Source organism: Zea mays, chromosome 5, assembly GCF_902167145.1.
Source record: "Zea mays cultivar B73 chromosome 5, Zm-B73-REFERENCE-NAM-5.0, whole genome shotgun sequence".
Taxonomy (NCBI): Eukaryota; Viridiplantae; Streptophyta; class Magnoliopsida; order Poales; family Poaceae; genus Zea; species Zea mays.
This window is the reverse complement of record NC_050100.1, coordinates 50,082,030-50,091,859: the sequence shown is the minus strand read 5'-3', so window position 1 is coordinate 50,091,859 and position 9,830 is coordinate 50,082,030. Positions and strand designations below refer to the sequence as shown.

At 48.9% G+C, this 9,830-nt stretch overlaps 1 protein-coding gene across 1 annotated transcript; it reads left to right on the top strand.

Moving 5' to 3' along the window:
- Positions 1-673: 673 nt before the first annotated feature.
- Positions 674-6,970, top strand: LOC100191307 (GDSL esterase/lipase). Its single transcript, NM_001136741.1, has 3 exons — positions 674-1,149; positions 5,900-6,389; positions 6,558-6,970. Exons 1-3 carry the CDS (start codon positions 739-741, stop codon positions 6,749-6,751), a joined length of 1,095 nt encoding a protein of 364 aa, NP_001130213.1. The 5' UTR covers positions 674-738; the 3' UTR covers positions 6,752-6,970.
- The last annotated feature ends 2,860 nt before the right edge of the window (positions 6,971-9,830 follow it).

Genomic DNA, 9,830 nt, shown 5'->3' with positions numbered 1-9,830 from the left:
TTTTTATTGTCTTTGATAGATATCTTTATGTTAATTTGTGTTAATACGTATTTAATTATTGCTTATGTATATATACAACTCAATGAGTTCTCTGATCAAGGACCAACGATTAGAGTCCGACCACATGGACAAGAGTGTTTCTCAAGAACAATCCGTTGGTGAAGGATATCAAACGTCTAGCGTCCCATGTCCTAGCATAGATAGGGCCGCTTGTCGTGAGTTGCAACGTGACCTTATGTTTAGCAGGTGACTAAAAGAAACAAAGGTCAAAGTTTCTTTTAACTAGTAATATGGGATTAACGTTTAAACTCACTAGTATTTAATATGGAACATAAAATATTAATTGTATTTAAATGGGATGCCCATTTATTCCAACAATAAACTAGTAAGTAATTCATGCTCCCAGGGCCGGCCGGGGTCTAGCAGGGAAAAATGAATACACCCACAGAAAAAAAAGCATATAGTCATTAAGCGCCTCAAAATTAGACGAAGAAGAAGGCTAGAATAGCTCAGCTCAGCTTTCACTCTCGGGGGCGTTATCTTCCTATGCCTATACCCAGGTCGTCGTCAAATCATACGCGTGTACGTTTAATAAGCCAACAAGACTCCACCACCAGCAAATATTAATGATCAAACGCTTCTGAGATCGATACACAAGCAACAGCCAACAACACACACTATTTATGTCTCATCAGCGTGCGCACGCGCCTCGCTATAGAGGAACAACCCCGCCCCGCCATGGCAAATAACATGCCGTCGTCTCAAATCCACAGCCGCCTGCGCTGCAGCTGCAGCTGGCTGCTGCTTCTCGTCCTCCATTTCTCTAGCTCAGCCAGCAGGGCCGCCGGCGGCAAGGTGCCGGCGCTGATCGTGTTCGGGGACTCGACGGTCGACCCGGGCAACAACAACTTCATCCCCACCGTCGCCAGGGCCAACTTCCCGCCGTACGGGCGCGACTTCGACCGGGGCGTCGCCACCGGCAGGTTCTCCAATGGCCGCCTCGTCACGGACTTCCTTTCCGAGGCGTTCGGCTTGCCGTCGTCTGTGCCGGCCTACCTCGACCCCAGCTATACCATCGACCAGCTCGCCACCGGGGTCAGCTTTGCCTCCGGTGGCACCGGGCTGGATGATCTAACGGCGAACATCCCAGTAAGAGGCAACTTCTGCACATACCTTCTGCTATAGTGCTATGCCATGCCATGCATGCTTTTATTTGTTTTGACGATCTGGTGGCCCATGCTGCTGTGTGCTTCTCGTGATCTTGCAAGTTTACATATATAGGAGTGACCCACGTATAAAAACAATGGTTCACCAAACTGACTCGTCAACGTGTAATAATAAGGCTAACACCTTTTGCTCTCTCAAGAGTAGTGATGGTTTTCTGCCACTTTATTTTGACTCTGCCTTATATATTAACTCTTTACTCTTTTAAAACACAAGTTTTGTGTGTTGTGCGTCACGGCCGAAGCGTTTAGGTCTGTTTCTCTCTCCCTTTTCACCTACCAATGAACAGTTACGCCATAGATTGGCCGTAGAAAACCACCCAAATCTAATACGACATAAAACAACACGTAGTGCAGTGCTCCCACGTTGTACCACCTAGATAGTTAAAGAGCGACCAAACAAGCTATAAAAAGGAGATCAAGCTGAGCTCCTTTTCAACTTGTACCTTTCCCGACCTTTTGGCTAAGATAAAATGTAATGTTTGTTCTTATCAGTTTCATTTCGGTATTAAATTTATTTTTTATAGGTACCAAATATGAGAGTGAGTCGTTGCAACACATGAACATTAGACTAGTAGAGTTAAATACATGAGTGGTCCGTGAACTTGTCATTGAATATCACTTAGGTCTAGGAACTTTAGAAATGTATTTCTAGATCTTTAAACTTGTTAAGTGGCAAGTTGTAGCGCTCGGTACGGTCCAGAAATGAACCTGAAATGCACCATTTTTGCAAGTTAAGGGACATGCGGTGCATCACTTAACAGGTTCAAACCTAGAAATGCAACTGACATCTCTTGAGAAGTTCAGATGGCATCGGTGCATTTAGCTCTATTAATTAGGACACCTTGGCCGTGTTCGGTTCACATATATTGACCCTACAAAATATGCCAAATTTTAGCTCTCGGGACTATGACACCTAAGGTTGAATTAGACAACAACAAAATTTAAGTCAAAAACTAATTACTTTAATTTTTTACTTAGTCAAAACTTATAAAAAAGTAATCTATCTAGATGTGTAAGTATGGTTTTACTAGATGTGTTACTATCTCTACGACAAAAAAATATGCAACTTAAGTTATAAACTTATCACTAGCATAGCAAGCGAAACTAATAAATTAAGCACACAACCTACATAAACAATAAAGTGTGAAACTTTTAATTGAGATAGAGATGTAAATTCCCATCGATGACTGGTATTTTTACTGAGATATCGAGAAACTCACACTTTTCTCTAGCCCTAGTTGGAGTCGCTTGCAAGGATGCCCTCGTAATGGCCAAGTTCTTGGTTGGAAAACTCTGTGGATAGCTCCCAGACCTTCCTCACCACAAGTGGGTCTCTAAGATGGCATGGTCTAGATCACTTCTCACTGTCATGGTTTCGTACCTACTTAAGTAAAATTGTAGGTCAATGGGGAATTTTGCGGGCTAATGTCCTAATGGCTTTGCTCAAGTGAGCTTAGGGAGAGAAATTAGACTTGTTTAGGTAACTACCCTATATCCAGTATGGTGCTAGAACTTTGTTGTTTGTTTGAGAATGTCACAGGGCAGAGCGTGACGCTCTCGTGCTGGTGTGTCTACTGAAGGCTTAGTCAGATGAAAGTACATGTAACTTGTAGTCTAAGTTCGCTTAGGTTTCTACAGAAGACCCCATTCCCCTTATATAGTCAAGGGAGCAGGTGTTCATTATAACAAAATTGATGGGTTGTGTATTTTCCCGCCTTTGGGGCATAGGTCATCTCCTTTGCTGTTGAAGGCCTACTACGACTAGTGTTTTTGGCCCCATGAGTTCACTTCTGGCTTGACCAGACTAGGAAGCATTTGAGTCTTGTAGAGGGCCATTCAAAGCTTTTCTGTGAGGTGGCTTCCCTGAAGGAGCCATACGGGTGGTCCACCTTGGAGTTTCCTCCTTCTCCTTATGTCTTGTCTATGACGTCTGACTGCCTTATACCTATGATGAGGTCCATCATGGCCTCTAGGTTCTTGATGTCCTTCGGAGTATCGAGTGGTTGGGTATGGACATCTTCGGAGTCCTTTGTATAATACTGTCCCATTTGGCGCATGCCTAGTCATGAGCATGCACCGGACAGTTAGAAGATCATAAATGTGTTAGCCCTGTGTAGAGTTCTTTGGTACCTTTGATCCGCAACGTCATAGTCTCATCAATATTATACGACTAGGATGGTTTATCTCAGAGCGACCGAGGTTGGGAGCGACCTAGTCAAGGTGACCGGGTCGGGTGTGCTTAAGGCAACCGAGGTTGCGGTGACTAGGTTAACCTTAGCCTTAGGATTTAGTCAGTGTGGTCAACCTGTTCGTATGTGATTAGGACATCCAACCATCACTACAGGAATCCAGGTAATTCCCGTCGTCTCAGAACTGGCGGGAATAAGCCCTAAACCGATGGGAATTACTAATTCCCGTCGGTATCTGGTTAATTCCCGTCAGTTCGGAGCCGACGGGAATTAGTGGTCGGGGTTAAGTTAATTCCCGTCGGCAGCATACAAGCCGACGGGAATTACTAATTCCCATCGGCACTGTAACTCCCGTCGGTCGCGCTTGGCTGACCTTGCATCAGTTTAGCTTGAGCTAGTGCCTCCCCAATTGTGATGTGGGACCACCAAAGATTATTAAGAAACCATAGATCTTGGGGAGCTAGTCATCCTCTAGCTCTGCCACTTTGTTTGGCAACACATCACTAATGGCGTGATGGTTGATCGTTGAATGAGGAAGCATCACAAGGTCTCGTAGTCATGGTACTTGTGTTTGATGGGGTAGCCATGATGCGAGCACGATGAGTCCATGAGCTTCTCGAACTAGTTAGGGTCAGTTCGTGGCCATGTCCTCCAATCATGCTAGTCGTGAGGGTCGTGTGAGGGGTGTGGCGGTCATGGAGCTTGAGTTGGTCAATCAGTAGTAGCAACCACTTCTCTTTCGCATGGTCAGACAAAGTCACTAGGTTGTTGTTGCTTCTCACCTCGGTCGTGGGGAACATGTGGCTGGATGTCACACCTAGATTTTAGGGCAAACCCAGGCGTGTCTCAAATGTGTGCTAGGATCAAGTGTCATACATATGAGGACTCATGGTACAAATATCAATGTCACATCTTTATTATATAATAGAAGTTTTATACAAAATAGCTAAATAAATACATCATATGACGACAACAATCCTCTGCAACCATAGTTGACTGGGAGACGACAGACTAGATCCCTCCGAACTTATCGTAGCATCCTTCATGCTCCTCATCCGACAGTACCTATTTTTGACCTAGTGTAATTATAGCAAGGGTGAGCTCACATACGTTTATTGCTCAGCAAGTGTGGGGAATACTGTGCATGAGCTCACTTATGGTGGGGGCTCATGTGTAGTGTAAGGTTTACCAAGGAAAATGGTTAAGGCTGAGCATTGCTTTTAATAAGTTGGTCAAAATTTTATTAGCAATGACTAAGTATAAGTAGATACCATCCCAATTAAATAAGAGATCATAATTAATAATTCCCACAATACAATGCAATGAATGACAAGTTAAGTTTAGTTGAACCATTTAATCATGCGAGAAACCTGAGTTGTTCATGGTCGTGAGCACGACTTATATACCAGTTTTACACTCTGCAGAGGTTGCACATCTTTACCCACAAACCGTGTTATACATCAGATGGTTAGAGGATCATAAACGTGTTAGCCCAGCTCAGTGGACCATTGTTCGAGGGAGGGACGACTTGGTCAGGGTTACCAAGTCAGGATCGCTATGGTCGAGTCGACCTGGTCAGGATGGCTAAGTCAGTTTATTTAGGTCGGGGGTGACCTGGTCGAGATAACTAGGTCAAGGCTACTATGATCGAGGTCCGTCTTGGTTGGGGCCATGTTCGGTGGTGCTTTTATCTTAGAGTGAGCTTTCTAGGCCATCTTATGGGTAACCGGGTATGGGTACACGTCACTTAACGTCTTCACTATCGAGCTTCTAGACAAACTACCTCATGCTTCGTTCCCTCTGGTACACGGTGGTGGCTACAATAAAAACATGGTTGGTGTGGTCTCATCATATAAGGCCCGAAGCCCCTCCAATTATAATAATGATGGCTGCAACCACTAAGTGGTAAGAGGCATGTGAATCTCACTAAAATGTAGGTCTAAACATAGTGCAAGTGCATAACCAGTAAATCTAACTAGCCTAAGCACTTTAAAAATTATCTACACTAATCAATATGTGTATCACAAAGTACGCAAGTGGAGAGCACTAGAATGGAGTACCAACACATGTATGACTAAGTAATATACAAGTGGAGAGCACTAAAATGGAGTACCAACTCCTTTAATATGCTCCTTAGCTTTCACACACTTCAAATGCCCGATTGAGGTGATATTTATAGTCTACAAATCTAAAAGTAGTTGTTACCAAATGTTGCAGCAATTTGCTTATACACACCATTGAGTTGACATGTTCGGCGCTAGCATCGGATATCATAGTGCACCTTTGACAATTCAACTATTAAAATTTGACCAATCATTGTGATACTTTTGTACGAGCTTTGGTGACCAATGTTGCCAAAACCCTTGGGCACCAATTTGGTGAGTAAAATTTAGCCATAAAACTAGAATGGTGCCGTTTTGGTAACCCTAGATATAGTATTTAGCAACTTACTTTCTGTTTGGAACCTGTTCGAATCTATTCCAGTCAGTCATCCCCATGAGCCAGCAGCTGGAGTACTTCAGCGAGTACAAGGCGAGACTGAAGGTCGCGAAGGGGGAGTCCGCGGCCAACGAGATCATCGCCGAGGCGTTGTACATCTTCAGCATCGGCACCAACGACTTCATCGTCAACTACCTCACCTTCCCTCTCCGGCGAGCCCAGTTCACCCCGCCGGAGTACGTCGCCTACCTCGTCGGCCTCGCCGAGGCGGCCGTTCGCGACGCCTACGGCCTCGGCGCGCGCAAGATGGAGTTCACCGGCCTCGCCCCGTTCGGGTGCATCCCCGCGGCCAGGACGCTCAACTACGACGACCCCGACGAGTGCAACGAGGAGTACAACCGGCTGGCGGTGAGGTTCAACGCCGCGCTGCAGGAGGCCCTGAGGAGGCTCAACGCTGAGCTCGTCGGCGCGCGGGTGGTCTACGCGGAGACGTACAGCGTCTTGTCTGACATCGTCGCCAATCCGTCGGACTACGGTTAGTGGTGGTGATCCCACATCTATCTTCACAACAAATCAACAATATACTAGTTCTTGCGTTGGATTGGATGAACTCTAGAATAGCACTGACACCGAGTCATGCATGAACATTGTCCAAAACGTTGAAATGACTCGAGCAAATTGTTTTGCGATCGATGGCCTGCAGGATTTGAGAACGTTGCGCAAGGCTGCTGTGGCACAGGGCTCATAGAGACATCTGTGCTTTGCGGCTTGGACGAACCGCTGACGTGTGAAGACGCGGACAAGTACGTGTTCTTCGATTCAGTTCACCCGTCGGAGCAGACATACAGGATTTTAGCTGACCATATTCTCAACACTGCATTACGAGTGTTCCTGTAACATCATCGTTGGTAGTACCTTTTGAGGGTTTCTTTTTTCTTTACACAAGAGAATTTATCCATCATCGGGAGGAAATCGTTATTTTTCGATAAAGGAAGCTTATATTAAAGTTACCAAGTATATTACATCAAGAGGATACAAAGCCAAATCGTCATATATTCTATATTTCTTGTAGCATCTCAGCATCTAAACATGAAACTGAATCGCAGAGGTTCAAAGAGATCATTTCTTCAGTAAGCGTGAAGCCGTCATGAAGCACTAATAGTAGTTATTCAATATCTTCAATTTCTATTTCGATGGTATTTGTGGGCTTTTATTTTTGTTTATCTTTTTAGAGTATCATTATTAGTTCTCTAAAAAAATACTCCCTAAACTCTGATTTAACAAGTTGATAAATATATATTAGAAACAAACACAACCTTAGCCTTCAACCGTTTCTAATTTTTAGGTTGTCAAATATTTTTAAATTTTGCTAACTCAATGGTAAATCCATTATTTTCATAACTTAAGTCATTTAAAGTACATCACTTGTACACGGGTGCAAACTTGATGGCAAATAAGTAATTTCACATTGTGATTGATGAGCAAAACATGCTACTTGAAGTGTGAAACAACTCTCTAAGTTTGGAGACTAAATAGGAATATTTAAGTAGTCGGTATATTTCCATTTTTGATGAATCCTTCTATATAGTAGACTACACTATCAACACTCGGCGGATTGACTCATGGAAAATGTTTATGTCACCCATTCTCTACATGGCGACTCAGGGACACAATTGAGCATCTCCGGTAGTTCCAAAAAAACTCCCCAAATTTAATTTAGAGCGCGCACTTTCTAGGTGAGCCACTCGGGAAGGAGGACACAATGTCTTAGGAGATGTCATTCTTATACTACTACTAGGTATATGCCCGTGCGTTGCAACGTGTCGGGGACCATAATTAGGGGTACCCTCAAGAAGCCTAATTCTCAGCTGGTAACCCCCATCAGCATAAAGCTGCAGAGGCCTGATGGGTGCGATTAAGTCAGGGATCAGTCTATACGAGCGACTTGATCACGCCTCGCCCGAGCCTAGCCTCGGACAAGGGCAGCCGACCCCGAAAGATTTCCGTCTCGCCCGAGGCCCCCCTTTAACGGCGGACATATCTCCGGCTCGCCCGAGGCCTTGCCTTCGCTGAGAAGCAACCCTGACTAAATCGCCGCACCGACCGACCGAGTCGCAGGAGCATTTAACGCAAAGGTGGCCTGACACCTTTATCCTGACGCGCGCCCCCCGGCAGAGCCGAAGTGACCGCCGTCACTTCGCTGCTCCACTGACCGGTCTGACAGAAGGACAGCGCCGCCTGCGCCACTCCGACTGCAGTGTCACTCGACAGAGTGAGTCTGACAGGCAGTCAGGCCTTGCCAAAGGCGCCATAGGAAACTCCGCTCCGCCCGACCTAGGGCTCGGACTCGGGCTAAGCCCCGGAAGACGGCGATCTCCGCTCCGCCCGACCCAGGGCTCGGACTCGGGCACAGCCCCAGAAGACGACGAACTCCGCTCCGCCCGACCCAGGGCTCGGACTTGGGCTAAGACCCGGAAGACGGCGAACTCCGCTCCGCCCGACCCAGGGCTCGGACTCGGGCTAAGCCCCGGAAGACGGCGAACTCCGCTCCGCCCGACCCAGGGCTCGGACTCGGGCTAAGACCCAGAAGACGGCGAACTCCGCTCCGCCCGACCCAGGGCTCGGACTCGGGCTCAGCCCCAGAAGACGACGAGCTCCGCTTCGCCCGACCCCAGGGCTCGGACTCCGCCCTGTCCTCTGCCGAACGACCTCCGCCTCGCCCGACCCAGGGGCTCGGGCTCGGCCTCGGCAACGGAAGACAGACTCGACCCCAGCTTCGGAGGAGCCCCCACGTCGCCCGGCCTCGGGCGCGGGCCCGCCACGTCAACAGGGAGCACCATCATCACCCTACCCCGAGCCGACTCGGGCCGCAGAGAACAAGACCGGTGTCCCATCTGGCTAGCTCCGCCAGATAGGCAATGATGGCGCCCCGCGTGCCCTGTGACGACGGCGGCTCTCAGCTCCCTTACGGAAGCAGGGGGACGTCAGCAAGGACTCGACCGCTCCAACAGCTGTCCCTCCGCCAGGCTCCGTTGCTCCTCCGACAGCCACGACATCATACCAGCAGGGCGCCAAGATCTCTCCGGCTGCCACATTGGCATGTACTTAGGGCGCTAGCTCTCCCTCCGCTAGACACGTAGCACTCTGCTACATCCCCATTGTACACCTGGATCCTCTCCTTACGCCTATAAAAGGAAGGACCAGGGCCTTCTTAGAGAAGGTTGGCCGCGTGGGACGAGGACGGGACAGGCGCTCTCTTGGGGCCGCTCGCTTCCCTCACCCGCGTGGACGCTTGTAACCCCCTACTGCAAGCGCACCCGACCTGGGCGCGGGACGAACACGAAGGCCGCGGGATTTCCACCTCTCTCACGCCCGTCTCCGGCCACCTCGCTCTCCCCCCTTCGCGCTCGCCCACGCGCTCGACCCATCTGGGCTGGGGCACGCGGCACACTCACTCGTCGGCTCAGGGACCCCCCGGTCTCGAAACGCCGACAGTTGGCGCGCCAGGTAGGGGCCTGCTGCGTGCTGACGAACAGCTTCCCGTCAAGCTCCAGATGGGCAGTCTCCAGCAACCTCTCCGGCCCGGGACGGTGCTCCGTTTCAGGAGTCTTGAGTTCATGTCCTTCGACGGCAGCTACGACATGATACTCCTTCCACCGCCGCGCGACAACGACAATGGCGGCCGACAACCCGCCCGCCGGCGGTGGAATCGACGACATCTTCCCCGCGTGGTGGAAGAACAACATTCGAGCTCGCCCCGTCCTCTCCCCCGCCAACGGAGGAGGAGGCGGGGCAACCAAGGCCAAGCAGGAGGCCGCGCTTCGTCGGCCGTCGAGCGAATCGACGTCCCCAGCGCCCTAACGGAAGGCACGCCGGGCGTCGACCTCGCGTTCGAGACGAAGGCAAGCGCCGTTCCCCCGCGACACGCTGATCCCGAGCAAGAAGACGACGCCAGCGCGCTCGCGGAGGGCTTGCA

Coding starts and splice junctions, on each gene's coding strand:
- LOC100191307 (NM_001136741.1), top strand. CDS start 739: ATGGCAAATAACATGCCGTCGTCTCAAATCCACAGCCGCCTGCGCTGC. Junction 1,150..5,899: donor ATCTAACGGCGAACATCCCA/GTAAGAGGCAAC, acceptor AATCTATTCCAG/TCAGTCATCCCCATGAGCCA. Junction 6,390..6,557: donor CGCCAATCCGTCGGACTACG/GTTAGTGGTGGT, acceptor GATGGCCTGCAG/GATTTGAGAACGTTGCGCAA.